Below are 17,299 nucleotides of genomic sequence, written 5' to 3'. Positions count from 1 at the left end.
AAGCGGCTTTAGTATACAATGTATTGTTTACTACCATATTATTGATCATAAGTCAATCATTGGCATACAGTTCACAGCAATCAATTAATTTGTCAATCAATTGGATATTTATTATGAGGGCTTGTTTAAGGACCCACCAATGCACATCTGCGTCAGACATTTTTTTTTACATATAAACAAGCCAGGGTTATACATACTACACGATAGTACAGATATAATTTACAATAATGCCAAGACATTATATTAATTACGTAGTGCAATGGTTTTCAATGCTTTGGAGTTGTTGGAGGTACAAAGAGTATTTTAAATAATATTTCAAGTCTTTACAAAAAAAGTGCAAATAGGGGCTTTATAGACATAAATTTACACTTATATGTAAAAAAAACTTGGCAAGAAAAAGAAACATCAGAATATATTAACTTAAGTTATCAAAACTGTGAAAACCAAATAAATAAAATAAAGGTACGTACAAACAAACACATTTTTCTCCAAAATATTACAGCGTGGACACATTCCCAAAAAAGGTGAGGGGTAGATTCATCTACAACATTACAGAAGGAGCAAAGTGGATCTATTTCAGGGAGCATGTTTCTTAAATAAAGATTGACTGGGCAAAACGGTGTAACAGTTTAAAGGACACCTCCTTAACCTTGTTGGTAATTAAATATTTGTGAGGTAAAGACCATACGACCTGCATCAGACATGCTTGTGTCGTGTCTCAGGTGTGGTGCGTCATAAAAATAAAATCTTTAGGTCACTGTATCAAGTTAAATATAGTTTAATACTCAATCTTTAAACACATCTTGAGATCCGAAAGTAACTCATGTTTGTGATGTGTGTCTGCTGAATGGTTGTTAATGTTTTGTTCACTGTAATAAACTGTGTGTTGCTCACACAGCTGAAATTTCACTTACGGCCCTCTGGAGTAAACTGGTGGTACTACAAGCTTGCATTTCCCAGGAAAGCATTGCGATTTAATTGCGTAATTTTTTTTTTAAATCGACAGCCCTTATATATATAAATATATATAATGTCACAACATCAATAAGCAGACTTTAAAGAATGTAGTGCAATATCCGAAAACCAGAGCATTCGTGCTGGGCAAGTTTGAAACAACAAAAACATAAATGACCATCCCCATAGAATGGATGCTCTTGGAGGGAAGCTGCTCTGTTTTTGTGAGGTCAGAGGGGTTACCCTGATTACCCACTGGAGGAAGCAAATGATGTGAGTTGTCAATTGTTTTCCCAGTAAAGGAGATTAGTGGCTCAATGGCTATGTGAGAGCATTTTAAATAGACATTGGCTTATTTTCCAACGACTCCCATAGATCCCCTATAGCCACATTTCTACACAGAATGAGTCTATTCAGAGTTCTAGAACCCTACAAGAGTTTGTGGCAAGTCACAGGAGAGAATCTTGTACCAGGATAGGAAGGCAGATTTAAAAGAAAGTGGTGACTCTTAAAAGTCAGTGAATGCTTTGTGCATTAGTGCAGGCTGGAGCTTGAAACTTCATGTTGCCAATGTAACCCTAAATCTAACATCCAAAAATCTTCTGTAGCTTTGATTTCAATACAGGCTGATATTTGGCTCACATGTTCACTGTAAATACTGTCTTACTGTCAATGTATTATTATTATTTTACTGTTGTTGCTGTTTTTATTTACTACCATGCAGATATAATTTACTTTGTGTCCCGTCTGCTTGGATTTATGTTAAATGTTGCACTGTAGTTTCCTGAAGGAACCTCATTTTGCTTTATTCATTTATCTGAAGTGTGTAAAAAACATCAATAAACCTAGCTTTGACTGTGTTTGCCAAGTAGTTCTTAATGAAAAGTAGCGTGCACTGACAATGGTAGATTACCACTTAATACTTGTATGTCCAAAAATACAAATTCTGTGATTTGCTCATTCCTGTGTCATTCCAAACCTGTTTAATCTTCCTTTTCTGTGGAATACAAAACATGTTTTGAAGACTCTCCATGCTGCTCCTTTTTTTATTACAAATAAGCTTTAAAGTGTCATAAGGATGTCATGTTGCTTCCGAATGTTCCAGTACCTTGGCGTTGTTTCAGCAGCATGGAAGACTCAGGTTGGCATCCCATGTTAAAACCAAGAAGTAATCGTGTTAGGATAATGCATGACGACTGCGATTCAGAGGTTCCATTTTTCCTTTACCATTTAATTTTTAGTCCTCTGATGGGTAGGCTTAGAGTTGCCATTTAAGGGTAGAGTTAATAAAATATGTATCCTCACTGCATTACATCCTCAACAGCTAAACGCTCCCCAGGGACCACACATTTACTATGTTTACATGCGCATTCATAATGCGATTACAATGCGATTTAAGGAAATACTGCGATTGAACTATTGCTCTTGTAAAAAGAATATTGCGATTATGATATTGCGAATATTCTAATAATCAGAGTTATGATAATCACAGTATGTGGAGTGCTCCCATTTTAATGGATTTATCCTGGCATGTAAACGCTTTAATTGGATTTCTTCCACACTGACCAAACACCAGCACCAGTGCTGCAGACGGATGATGTTACATTCAAGCATAGGTTTGAAAACATCGCAAATTAGATCAAGCTGCACTTACTTCTCGGCTTCATGTAAAATGCTAGTATCTTGCACCAAGAAACCAAGAGGTATGCCCAAATCATGTAAACATCTTAATCTAATTATTCCTTACATTAGCTCACAAATATGCATTTCCCCCATCCATTTTCTACATCAACTGTTAGTTTTGAATTGAATTTACTATGACATCAGTCTTCTGAAGTTATACAATAGCTTTTTGTAAGGAACAGCTGAAAGTTTAAATCATTATTCACTGAAAATCATACCCACCCTTTTTAAATTTATTGTGTCACCAGAATCAGAATCAGAAAAAGCTTTATTGCCAAATATGTTTTTTACGCATACAAGGAATTTGTTTTGGTGTTGTAGGCGCCTGTCACACATTCTCTAAATATAAAAAACAAGTATTAAAATATAAGCAATATAAATATGTCCACACAGTATATATTAAAAGTAAGAATAAAAATAAAAGAGCAGCAGAGTAAGTACAGTGGCATGTAGAGCCAGAGGTGGAGTGTGGAGAGTGTCAGGGTGGGTACCGGGCCTTGTTGATAAGGCAAGTTGCGGATGGGAAGAAACTGTTCTTGTGGCACGAGGTTTTTGTCCTGATGGACCTCAGCCTTCTGACAGAGGGGAGTGTCTCAAAGAGATTGTGGCCGGGGTGGGAGTGATCAGCCACAATCTTTCCAGCACGCTTCAGGGTCCTGGAGGCGTACAGGTCCTGGAGCAGCGGCAGATTGCAGCCAATCACCTTCTCTGCAGACCGGATGACACGCTGCAGTCTGCCCTTGTCCTTGGCAGTAGTAGGAGCATACCAGAGAGTGATGGATGATGTGAGGATGGACTTGATGATGGGTGTGTAGAAATGCACCATCATTGTCTTTGGCAGGTTGAAGTACATTCGCTGTTGTGCTTTCTTGATGAGGGAGCTGATGTTCAGCTCCCACTTGAGTTTCTGGGAGATGATGGTTCCCAGAAAGCAGAAAGACACCACAGTGTCGATTGTGGAGTCACAGAGGGTGATGGGGACAGGTGCAGGTGAGGCTGAGTTCTTCCTGAAGTCCACAACCATCTCCACTGTCTTTGGAGCATTGAGCTCAAGGTTGTTTTGATTGCACCATGTCAACAGGTGGTCAACCTCCCACCTGTAGGCGGACTCGTCACCATCAGAGATGAGTCTGATGAGGGAGGTGTCGTCCACGAACTTGAGAAGCTTGACGGACTGGTGACTGGAGGTGCAGCTGTTAGTGTACAGAAGAGCAGAGGTGAAAGAACGCAGCCCTGGGGGATCCAGTGCTAATGGTCTGTGGGTCGGAGACGTGTTTCACCAGCATCACATGCTGCTTCCTGTCAGACAGGAAGTCAGTGATCCACCTGCAGGTGGAGTCAGGCACACTTAGCTGGGAGAGCTTCTCCTGGAGCAGAGCCGGGATGATGGTGTTAAAGCAGAGCTGAAATCCACAAACAGGATCCTGGTGTAGGTTCCTGCGGAGTCCAGGTGCTGGAAGATGTAGTGGAGGGCCAAGTTGACTGCATCGTCTACAGACCTGTTGGCTCTGTATGCAAACTGCAGGGGTTCCAGGAGGGGGTTGGTGATGTCTTTGAAGAATGAAAGCACAAGGCACTCAAAGGACTTCATTGCACTTCTTGCATAGTGTGTATTGTCTGAGACCTTCTCGCTCTGCCTCTTTCCCAGTCTGGGACTTAGCGATGGTATTACATGTGGTAATGGGTCCCCGGTTAAGCCTCTAACGAGAGTATGCATAAGCTTTCCAACTCTAGAGACTGTGCTGCTACTTGTTTTGGTATCAATAAAATGTGTAGGGGACCTTGAAGGCCTTTTGGTCAATAAATAATGTAAAGAGTTCAGACTATGCAGACTAGACCTGTTAAAGGCCATTCTTAAGCCTAGGAAAGGTACTGAACCCAAGTGCTGGCAACTCACTTTAGGGATCAGGTTGTTACCCTACAGACATTCTTCCCTAAAGATTCTAAACACGGTCTGTCCAATTAGGGCATTAAGCATGTACATTGACCGAATTCGTCAATTCAGGGTATCAGAACAACTGTTTGTTTGATTTGGAGGCTGTATAAATGGTTTGGAAATCTCTAAAGAGTTCGGAAAAGGGCATGACTCTAGAAGTCATAAATAGGATACATACAGTATGTCTGACTTAGGTGTTATGTGGCTTCACATAACACCTAACACCATGCTTCTCTCTCTTCCCAGACCTTTACAGAGAAAGAAGTTTGATCACTGACCAACTGGTTAGTATTGGTGTTAGAGAAAACTGGTCTTTCTATTCCTGCTGTGAATGAGAGGATGTGTGCAGTGCAGCTTGCCGTGGCCAGGACCCCTTTGCTCCTCGTCTCTGCTGCTGCACTTTCACCAGACCTAAGGAAATTACTGAAATAGGGCCCCCTTAGAAAGTTGTTTTGTTTTATTTATTGCCTGCTCCACACCAGCAGCCAACTGAATTAGAATCTGGTTGCGTTGTTACCGACATTTTCCATCTGCCAAACTTGACCAACATGAGGAGAGAACATGCTCAAGATTGGCTGGCCGTCCACAAAGCATGGAGCTGGGGATCTCTGCCAGCCTCCACATATGGAGGTTTGATGGAGAAGGCAGGACATCATACACAGAACATAATATAAACTTAATCTGGTGTCTTTCCATACTCCAGATGTCCTGCCAGGTCAGTGCCCTCTCTCACTCACTCTCCCACCTCATCCAGCTTCCCTGCTTGTTCATAGCTACAGCCTTGACATGTTGACTTTCCTCCTATGCCTTGTGGACCTCCCTCTGCACCATGCCACACCAGTTTTTTTAGGGTTAGCCTTCTTCCAGCTTGCCCTAATAGAGCAACCTAGACCTTGCCTGCACTGGGCCACTGACCCGACGATGTTGGCATGATGCTGGCGATCCTCCACCTCCCTCTGTGCTCTGCCGGCTGACCACTTGTGAAATGTTCTGACCTCAATTTCTGCCTGACATACTCATCCTTCTTTGATGTCTCGCAGCATGATAGCCTGGCATGTTTTGGTTGCCTTGTACTTCTCGGCCACTGATGTTACTGACAGCTGCAGCTTGCTGCCTGTGCTGTATATGCCAATTGAGCTTCTCAGTATGCCCAGCCATCTCCTCTCCAACCCCTCTACAATGGCGACGGGTACCTCGTCAATGAGTAGTGGCCTGAGCACTCTGGAAAGCACCCCATGTTTGTATCCCCAGGCCTTACAATTGTCAGGTAGGCCACTCTTCTACAGAGATGTCATCCAAGTTTCAACATAAATGAGCATTTTCTTAACACTCTGCTTGTCGTTGAGGTCCACCCTGTGCCACTTCCCCAAGCTCTTCACCGGTTTCTCTTGGACCATTGGGATGATGTCCTCTTTGATCTTAAAACTAAACTGATCCTGGACATGCATCCTCCTCTGCACCAAACCTCTGGATTTTGCAGGTTTGAACTCCATCCTTGCCCAATCGATTAGCTCAACCAAGACATCCAAAATCTATCTCCCTTCAGGTACTGATTTCGCCGTGATTGTAAGGACATCCATGAATGCCCTGATAGGCACCTGTTGGATGCCACTTGCTAGTACTTGCTTTTATAGAGAATGCAGCAATTGAGTGGAGGGAGTAATCAAACACACTCACCTAAACCATCCTCCCTCTCCCATGTCCTGCTTAAAAAAACTAATAATTTCAATAAATTTGTTCTTATGGACAGTTCATGTAAATTAACTGGTCAAAATACAGTTGAAGTCAGAAGTTCACATACACCTTAGCCAAATACATTTTAAAAAACAAACAAATTCCTGGACATTTAATTTAATTCCCTGTCTTCGGTAAGTTAGGATCACTATTTTAAGAATGTGAAATGTCATAATAATTGTAGAGAGAATGATTTATTTCAGCTTTTATATCTTTCATCACATCCTAAGTGGTTCAGAAGTTTACATACACTTTGTTTGTATTTGGTAGCATTGCCTTTAAATTATTTAACTTGGGTCAAATGTTTTGGGTAGCTTTCCACAAGCTTCTCAAAATAATTTGCTGGAATTTTGCCCATTCCTCCAGACAGAACTGGTGTAACTGATTCAGGTTTGTAGGCCTCCTTGCTCGCACATGCTTTTTCAGTTCTGCCTACAACTTTTCTGTCGGATTGAGGTCAGGGCTTTGTGATGGCCACTCCAATATCATGACTTTTCTGAAGCCATTTTGCCACAACATTGGAGGTATGCTTGGGGTCATTGTCCATTTAGAAGACCATTTGCAACCAAGCTTTAAATTCCTGGCTAATGTCTTGAGATGTTGCTTCAATATATACACATAATTTTCCCTAGTGCAGCAAAGTACCACAACAACATGATGCTGGCACTCCCATGTTTCACAGTTGGGATGGTGTTCATCAGCTTGCAAGCCTCACCCTTTTTCCTCCAAACATAACGATGGTCATTATGGCCAAACAATAAACTTTTTGTTTCATCAGACCAGATAATATTTCTCCAAAAAGTAAGATCTTTTTCCCCATGTGTGCTTGCAAACTGTAATCTGGCTTTTTATGGTCTGTTTTGGAGCAGTGGCTTCTTCCTTGCCTTAAATACATCCACAGGTTCACTTCCAATTGACTCCAATTAACTTATCAGAAGCTAATTGGCTAATTGGTTAAAGGCTTGACATCATTTTCCAAGCTGCTTAACTGTGTGTGTGTGTGTGTGTGTGTGTGTGTGTGTGAGTGTGTGTGTGTGTGTGTGTGTGTGTGTGTGTGTGTGTGTGTGTATTTATCACTTTGTGGGGACCAAATGTCCCCATAAGGATAGTAAAACCCGAAATTTTTGACCTTGTGGGGACATTTTGTCGGCCTCCATGAGGAAAACAGCTTATAAATCATACTAAATTATGTTTTTTGAAAATGTAAAAATGCAGAAAGTTTTCTGTGAGGGTAAGGTTTAGGGGTAGGGTTAGGTTTAGGGGATAGAATATAAAGTTTGTACAGTATAAAAAACCATTATGTCAATGGAAAGTCCCCATAAAACATGGAAACACTACGTGTGTGTGTGTGTGTGTGTGTGTTTGTGTGTACTTGCTGGTTGATTTTTGTTGGAGCTTCAAAGTATCACTGTGTGTTTGTGTGTACTTGCTGGTTGATTTTTGTTGGAGCTTCAAAGTATCACTGTGTGCATTGTACAGTATATGTTTTTCATTTTCGATGAGCTCCCTTGAAGCAATTTTGGTGTGGTACAAAGTACAGATGAATGTTGCACTTATCACAGAAGACATGTGTCTTTCCTGTGCAGGTGCCTCTTGCACCTTTTCATTATAGTTTGGCCTGTGGTCCACCATGTCAAACTGCACTTTAAGTAGGGGCCTTGTTGTCTGTACCCATGGACTTGCTCAGGAGACATGCTGTGTCTTCCACGTTTTGCTGCCACTGGCTTTTGCACCCTCACCAGACATTGGGCCACATTCATTTTGAAATGGAGGAGATCCAAGACATCTTTTCTTGGGATCTTCTCCCTCTCAGCATCCATCCTGTTCTCAGACCAGCTGTTGACTACAGCGAGGTCAAAGGCACGTGTTATCATTCTCAGGGTTAACCTTTTGGATCTAATTTCATTCCTGTAAAGACTGATGAGTTGATACAGTAGGTCGACACACCAATTGCTTTATTGTAGAGCCTTACCACCTCTGGCCGAGTGACGTTCACATACATGCTGTGCTTTTTGTCCCAGCGTTGCACCTCATCAGGCCAGTACAGACAAAATTCTAAGCCATGAGGACTGATCTATTGTTGAGCCATTTGACCAGCACCACCCTCCCATTACGGTTCACAACTTCATCAAAGTTTCCTCACTCCTTTCTTGACATGTCTTTATTGGACCTGAGTGGTGGCTTTGTAAAACGGCAGGGTCTTGCTCTCCCAGCAGTATGTTTTTTTTCTTCTCTGCTAGTACCTCCAAGATATTTTATGTGGTGAAAAATTATCAAATATACACTGATCAGCCACAAAATTAAAACCACTGACAAGTGAATAACATTTATTAACTTGTTACAATGGCACCTGTCAAGGGGTGGGCTATATTAGGCAGCAAGTGAACAGTCAGTTCTTGAATTTTATGTGTTGGAAGCAGGAAAAATGGGCAAACGTAAGGATCTGGGCCAAATTGTGTTGGCTAGATAACTGTGTCAGAGCATCTCTCCAAAACCGCAGGTCTTATGGTGTGTCCCTAGTATACAATGGTTAGTAACTACCAAAAGTGGTCCAAGGAAGGACAACTGGTGAAGTGGCGAAAAGGTCATGGGTGCCCAAGACTAACTGATGTGTGTGGGGAGCGAAGGCTAGGCCATCTGTTCCGATCCCACAGAAGAGCTACTGTAGCAGAAATTGCTGAAAAACATAATACTGGCCATGACATAAAGGTGTCAGAACACACAGTCATCGCAGCTTGCACAGTGCATCGCAGACTGGACAGAATGCCAATGCTGACCCGTCCACTGCCAAAAGTGCCTACAATGGGCATGTGAGCGTTAAAACTGGACCATGGAGCAATGGAAGAATGTGGTCTGATGAATCACGTTTTCTTTTAGCTCATGTGGACGGCTGGGTGCGTGTGCATCATTTTCCAGGGAAAGTGATGACAGCAGGATGCACAATGGGAAGAAGGCAGGCCAGTGAAGGCAGTGTGATGCTCTGGGCAATGATCTGCTGGGAACCTTGGGTCCTGGTATTCATGTGGATGTTACTTTGACGCAAACCACCTACCTAAAGATTGTTGTAGACCACGTACACCCATTCATGGCAACAGAATTCCCTTATATCAGTGGCCACTTTCAGCAGGATAAAATTTTCAGGAATGGTTTGAGGGACTTGAAAAAGAGTTGACTTGGTTTACGAATTCTCCAGATCTCATTTCGATTGAGCATCTATGGACGTGCTGGACCAACAAGTCAATCCATGGAGGCCTCATCTTGCAACAGGACATAAAGGATCTGCTGCTGACTTCTTGGTGTCAGATACCACAGGATACATTCAGAGGTCTTGTGGAGTCCATGCTTCGATGGGTGTGACCTGCTTTTGTGGCAAAATGGGGCACGATATTAGGCAGGTGGCTGATTTTCATGTTGTGGCTGATCTGTGTATATTATATATAAATTATCAGTGGATAGGACTCTTAAACTGGAGGCATATCAAAAGATGTGTTGATGATATCCATCCATCCATTTACCAGAAGTTCAAGGAAGTCTACCACTGTATACTCCTAAAAGAACATTGTATTTATTGTCATCAATTTAAAATTGATAATATTATTATTGTTAAATCACATTTTAGCTATGAAATATGTCCACAAATGTCCCAACCTTGGCATACTGATACTAAATAATGAGGTTCCTTCTGATGTCTCTTAAGACCTAATGTCCACTGGGATGGATATTAATGTTTAAAAAATGACACAGCCCGTCAGTTTCCCCAAATCGCCTCCATCACCCGCAGCGCCTGCCTCAATCCCGTAGGAAAGAGGCGAGGCGCGGTGGGTGGCTGAAGTGGCTTTCACTCATGACAAAAGAAGCAGCGACCGCAATGCTGACATAGCTATGTTCTCGACCTGAAAACATAGACCATTCATAAAAACGCTGCCTGCGTGTAATCGCAACCCAGGTACGCCAGGCAGTTTTTATGACTGTCAGAGGTGGGGAGAAATCAACAGCATCCAGAAACTACACAGATGCGGAAACTCGTCTTTAAAAAGACGTGTCCTGAAAAGGACTTTCAACGCCGCTGTGTATTGCTCTTTTAGAGAAAATCACTCTTAACTCTCTTAGAGTTTGGGTTTCTGCACTGTCGAAGCACCCAGTATCGCCGCTGTAATGTGCCCTCAATCCAACAGCATGCAGAGCGTCAGAGGAATACTGGAACTGGTGTGATTTCACGCGAACAGCATGCACAACCGTCGTCTCTGAAAAAATTTTCTCAGTGAACTCTAGTATTTCCTCGCCTTTATACTCGTATGTCCGGGGGCAGGGTATGCAAATACTGGCTGCCAACTTCTCATTGGCCTTTTTTCATAGATCTGAGGTATATTCGGTGCTCAAGAGAGACCCCTGGTGTCACTTCTCCGACACAACGTCGAAGAGAGCGACAGACGGGTAACTATAGTTTGCTAATATGAAATCTGTGGAGTGGTTAAAAAATGAGTTTTATTTACTTCAACCTAAGTGTTTGTAAACTTCTTCTAACTTCAACTGTAAATGATTCCCTTATATTGAGCATTGGAAACTCCAATACATTTTAGTGAGTCAGTTTATGTAGATAAACTAGTTCACATAAATTGTTCACTAATTCACTAGAGTCCCTTGCAGCCTTAAAGGGATTTTAAGTCATTGCCAGAAGTCATTTTATTATTTGTTGAGCAAAATAATCAGTTAATTGCTGCTGTATAAGTGTACATTATTTTAATTTTCTATGAATGCATTGTTATACCAATGGGTATTTTTTGTTCTTTATTGTTCCTTCTTAAAATATAAATTATTATTATTATTATTATTATTATTATTATCAATATATGTATTATATGTATAATGGAACAAACTGAAACAATTAATATTTTTCTATTATGCAAGGAAAAAACAATCACTGAAAACATATATCTTCATAGCAAATATAATAAGCAAACACTATTCACACTGGAAAATATAGTCAGGTCATAATACAGTATGTTCACACCTCTTGAAAGAAGAATCAAAATGACTCCCAGAAGTTCATATTTTATTTATTTATTTATTTTTTTGCATTTCTATTGATTAGTATTGGGTCCCACCCCACTACTTGAAAAATAAAAACGGATTATTATTTATTTTTTCTCAGTATAACAAATTTGGTAATGTTTCCAGGAGGCAACACTGTAACATAGAGAACGTCTAGAAACTTGCATTTACAATTCAGTATTCAGAACTTTTTTAATGAATTCTAAACTACTCTTAATGGTTCTTTTGATGATTTTTGCAGGTATGGGTGGATGCTGGCACTCAAATCTTCTTCTCATATGCCATCTGTCTGGGCTGTCTGACTGCGCTCGGCAGCTACAACAGCTATAATAACAACTGCTACAAGTGAGTGTACAGTCACAACTTATAACATATACTTTATAACATAACATACTGTATGTTGGTCATGTCACTTAAATTCTGTTTTAAACACAAAGAGCTTTTCCCTTTAACTAATGTTACAGTAACTTAAACTACTTTTAATGTTATAATGTATTACATGTAATAAATGTAAAATATATATTCTTATTGTAAAGTGTTACTTAACAATAATGTAGTATTTGTGTTTCCATTTTATATGCATATATTCACAGTGTATGTGACATGCTGCATCTCTGTTTGCAGGGACTGCATCATACTGTGCTGTCTGAACAGTGGCACAAGTTTTGTGGCAGGATTTGCCATCTTTTCTGTGCTGGGTTTCATGGCATATGAACAGAATGTACCAATAGAGGCAGTGGCAGAGTCGGGTGAGTGTGTGTGTGTGTGTGTGTGAGACAGAGAGAGGACAATGTCTAAGTGAGGTGTGTTTGGACTTAAGCAATTTAAATTCTCTTCTCAGAAAGGCTTTTTACTGTATGACCTATTAATAATACTGCATTACTTATTTACTGTAATAGATCAAGACTCACTATATTGAAAGGGAACTGAAAAATTATTTGAAGTTGTGTTTTCTAATCAAATATTATTTATTAAATAATAAAGATTTGAACAACCCCCTAGCCCTAAGTATTAATATTGTTGGAGCTGAAGCCCTATGATATGGTAGCATAAAGAGTGGCCTGATTTGGAGGTAATTTACCAATCCTGCTTTCAATGCAAAATTCAGTACATAACTCTGTTTGATCCAATCTACGGCTGAGTGATCAGTTCGATAACTATTTGTTCTATGGACTTGAGTGATATCTAAAATCCTGTGGCTTATTGAGGAAAGGTGTGCTATTCCTTTTTTAAGTGTTCGAACTTAAAGTTGCCACCTGATGAACTATAAGCCTACAAAAATTTTAAGAAATCATAGACTACATTCAATTAGGGACCTTAACCAAATCTAGGGACCAGAATATCATGTACCCCATTTACACCTGGTATTAAGATGTGTTTTTGGGAGATCCGATCACAGCCTTGTGGTCAGTGTTAAATACAGGTGTAAATGGGGTCTAAAACGTTTTGTGATCAGATCACAAATGCTAATCCATACCGAATGTGTTCCAGACAGCAGCGAAGTACCACCCCTCGCCTATCAATCAACCTCTGCATTAAAACAAGAGTTTAAACTTTGCCTGTTACTTTTCTATCTTTTTTATTATTATGCATTAACACACTGACATAGTGATTGATGTATGTTGTCATGAAATCAGAGACCCGCCCCTCGAAATCCGAACACATGTAGTCACAGGGGATGCACTTTAGGGACCAGGTGTAAACAGCAATGTGTCTTGCTTGACCACATGTGATCAGATTAGCCAAGACACATCTTAATACCAGGTGTAAACAGGGTCATAGACATTTGGGAGTTGACTCACTTGACTTGTTTCAGTAAACAACGGCCTACATTAGCAACCATTTAGAACACATAAAGCTGAAGTTTGTAATTTCTGTATCACTAGTGTCAAACAGCTTTCTGAATATGCCCACGTCTGCTGTTAGTCAAACAAACAGATTGTCCTGCCCACATCTCATGTCATTGGCCAAGTCCAAGTTGTTTTGTCAGTATAGACGGGCCACTCAAAACAAAGGTAGGGACATTTATAATGCCACAGAAACAGTGTTTACAGTTTTCCAGAAAATTTGCCTACAAATGCCTTTCTTACAGTTGTATCTACATATTAAGTTGGGATAAGAAAAAGTATTTTAACACAGAAAATGAGTGCGGAGTGCTGCATGACTTGAGATAGAATTGACCCCATACACCATGTGGAGAGAGCCAAAATATTCTCCCAGCCAACACAAAGTTGTGTCAATTGCATAACAAGAGGTGTTAGCCAAGTGAGAGCACTCTTTTTTGCAGGTTAACTTTCAGAAGTGACCTCTTAGTGTAACTAGCCATGTTGGTAGTATACTAAAAGACTAATGCCACCCAAACAGTATTAACACTGCTATTGTGCTTAGCAACCCAAAGAGAGGTGTTCACCCAATGGGGAAACAGCCTTCTATGCTGTTTAAGAGTGAAGCCATAACAGACATTTCAAGTTGTAACTAAGCACTCTGGGGAGAATAAAAAAGGGCAGAAACAACTGCTATTATGCTGAATAACCCAGTGAGAGGCATTTTACCAATCGGGAAACAACCTTCTATGTGATATAAGAGCACAGCTTTAACAGACTTTTAAGTTGTGCCTAACCGTTATGGGGAGTAACAAAATTAATTTCTTAAGGCAATTACTTCAGCTCTACTCATTCGTGATTAGAGGTCAGTCCTTTTTACAGACAGTTTCTGAGAAGTTCGGGAGTAAACATCTAGATTATAACAAAACAGACCTTTTACCCATGCCCAAAACATTCTAATTTCTGTGATTCGTATGCTAAATGAATAGCATCTACGACCTAGTGAGACAGCCTCTTTTTAGAGACTGCTCATCCTTTGGATTAAAGGGTTAATGATGTTTGTTGAGTATCACCATTACATTATCTACCGGTATGTGCCTAATCTTAATTAACTATTACGTGTGGAGCCTTTGCCTCTCAAGAAGAGACCATCCTGTAGTGCAAAACTTGTAGGGTTGACTTCACAATTAAAGTTAGGTTCATTGAACACTGATTTTACAGCAGCATGCCACACAGTTCAGTATACTAAAGTGTTATAACTACATACAATTTAATTTCAGCTAACTAAACTGAAGTTTTCAGAACTACATTCAATCAGTTCAGATAACTTTTTCAATTTGTGATATTAACTTACATTTTAAATCCAATTAAGTCAGTTAAACTAAAAAAAAAAAAATAATGAAAATCCCATGCAAAGAGTAACTAAATATTATGGGTGGAACAAAAAACACAGTTTTTTTTTTTTTTTTTTACAGTGCCTGCTGGTCTGGGACAGGTGTCTCTGCACTCCCAATCCACAGCCAAGCCAAATGGCATCATTAGAGTATTTTATCAGGACTGCACAAAGACTGTCAGTTTTGGCAGTCAAGGTTTAATGAAGCTTACATTATATTTAACTTGGACATACTATCAACAGCATCAATTACTTGCTGTTAATTACAAAGTACTTTGACCTAAAAGGCTTAAAAAACAGGATCCCTGAGGTCCATGATATAATATAGCTGGGTTGGCTGAGAATCTGGTTGGGGGTTTCCTGTGCCTATACAGATTTAAACCTCCTGTCCTAGATGATTGACAACCAAAGAACACAGAATGGTGTGTTTGCTTTCCATCTGTCCAACAAAATGAAATAGAAAATGTTGGAAATGGATGGTGATGTGATAGTATTGTAACATATTAAAGGCATATTTGTTATTTTAATGTGACACATATTTTAGGTCCTGGTCTAGCATTTATAGCATACCCTAAGGCTGTGACCATGATGCCATGGTCTCCGGTGTGGGCCTGTCTTTTCTTCTTGATGCTCATCTTCCTCGGACTCGACAGTCAGGTGATATTTGCACACAACCTGTTTACAATTCCTTTCAATGAGAAGTTCACCAGATAATTAAAACTCTCTTATTATTTACTCTCTATCCTGTCTATCTAGTTTGTGTGTGTGGAGAGTCTTGTGACTGCAATTGTGGACATGTATCCGAAGACCTTCCGCGTGGGCTACCGTAGAGAGCTTCTCATTCTTGGCATGTCTGTGGCCTCGTTCTTCCTGGGTCTTATCATGTTGACAGAGGTAAAGTCATTTCCCCATGTACTAATCATTCTTCTCTGGAATGTAACATTGTCTTTACATCGGCATTAGTATTGTCCCAAAAACTTGATACATGTTTCTCAGTGATGATTCATTTTTCAGTGATGATTCATATAATATAAGGGACAATAAGCTGTGCTATATTGTTACTGCTAAAGAGCATTGTTAGGCACAATGCAGTGTGGAGTATATTTACTCATTTCACAATATAGCACAGCCCCAAGCAACTTTTTTATAAGTATATTGCTGCACAATAAAATAACATTTTAATTACATTTTGTGTCCTCAATTATTTTACTACGTAAGCAAATTCATTAGGAATACTTCACCAAAATAAGATTTTATTTTATTTGTTAATAAAATTTTATTTTATTTACTCACCATGTTGTTCCAAACCCCATTTGAATTTAATTCTAATTTGGAGCACAAATAGACATGTTTCAATGGATATCATTAGCCTTCATTTGAATAAAATTTTAGTGGATAGTGCCTTACTTTAAAGCTTAAAAAAGGACCCAAAAGTATCATAAAATGTGTCTATGTGACGCATGCATCATGTTCCAAGTCTTCTGAAGGCATACAACAAGTTTTAATAAGAAGCAACCTAAAAGTTATGTTTTATTTAAGATATTTCATATATTTTTCAGTGAAAATCTTGTTGTCTCTTGTATGTTCATAAGCGCTGAGAGCTTGCGTGTTCACTTGAGAACTTTTGTTTAGCACAAAAATCTATTAAAGTTCTTGCGTGAACATGCATATCACCATGAATGAGGTTCTCTCAGTGCTTATGAACACACAACATAAGGTCAAGATTTTCATTGACAAATAACTTACATTTTGGGTTGTTTCTCACAAAAAATCTACTTAATGTCTTCAGAAGACTTGGAGTATGCAGGAGTCACATTGATTACTTTTATGATACTTTTTTAGTCCTTTTTAAAGCTTTTAAATGAGGCACTATTCACTGCCTGTGTATTGAAAAACAGGCCGTTATTAAAAAAAATATAGATATATATTTATTTATTTAAAGCATAAAAAGGAAAGTCATTTGTGTTTGGAACAACATGAGTATGAGTATGATATAATTTTCATTTTTTGGGTGAACTATTAATTATTCTAACTCTCTGCTAGAAAACATAATCTTTGACATAGCAGAACGTTGTAGTAATATTGTATTGACTGTTCAGCTTCCAGGATCTAAAAAAAAAAACATACAAAAAAAAACATGATGTGTAGTGGTTTTTACCTTTAATATCCGAGGCACCAGCATACAGTGTAGACTGCAGTGTCTTGGCATATTGCTGTCACTCCTTGGCAAGTCAGTGTGGCTTCCTGTTCTGTTTAATGGCAGGGCCATTGGTAAAAATAGGCCAGAGACAGGAGGAAGAATTTTCTGTAAAATGCAGTCAGGTGAACATTTCCACTGTGTGTTTCATGAATAAAACAATCTGACTGTGGAATGGAGGCTCTCTAGTGTGGAATGTCAAAAATTCTCTTTTACTAGCCAGAGAGGCAGGAAAAAATGCTTTTAAATATGTGCAGCTGCTCGCTTTGGCATTTTCCCTTCTGAAAATCTCAGCATTCAGCATTCATCAATGTCAGCAAAAGTTACAAATAGTACAGCATAGGAGAGGCATGCTATTATTTCAAGTAGGAAGAACCCGAGCAAAAGATCATATACCTGTATTTTATTTGTATTTATTTGTTTACTTTAGAACGTAAGCATCATATGGCAAACATCCAAAACACCCTAGAATCCACATAGCCATGCACTATAAACAGCCCAGAACACTCATATTAATGCCCTGGCAT

At 39.6% G+C, this 17,299-nt stretch overlaps 1 protein-coding gene across 2 annotated transcripts in view; it reads left to right on the top strand.

Moving 5' to 3' along the window:
* The window catches only part of slc6a11b (solute carrier family 6 member 11b), a 96,254-nt gene that overhangs the window by 60,935 nt on the left and 18,020 nt on the right, over positions 1-17,299 (top strand). For both annotated transcript variants that reach the window (XM_052111063.1, XM_052111062.1), the window contains 4 exons: positions 11,601-11,704; positions 11,984-12,108; positions 15,120-15,232; positions 15,332-15,469. In XM_052111063.1, the coding sequence (XP_051967023.1) occupies positions 11,601-11,704; positions 11,984-12,108; positions 15,120-15,232; positions 15,332-15,469 (480 nt within the window). The remainder of the gene's footprint in view (positions 1-11,600; positions 11,705-11,983; positions 12,109-15,119; positions 15,233-15,331; positions 15,470-17,299) is intronic.

The sequence above is a fragment of the Xyrauchen texanus genome, chromosome 39 (assembly GCF_025860055.1).
Source record: "Xyrauchen texanus isolate HMW12.3.18 chromosome 39, RBS_HiC_50CHRs, whole genome shotgun sequence".
Lineage (NCBI taxonomy): Eukaryota > Metazoa > Chordata > Actinopteri > Cypriniformes > Catostomidae > Xyrauchen > Xyrauchen texanus.
Note: the sequence above shows the minus strand (reverse complement) of the source record. Positions and strands in the feature narration are given on the sequence as shown.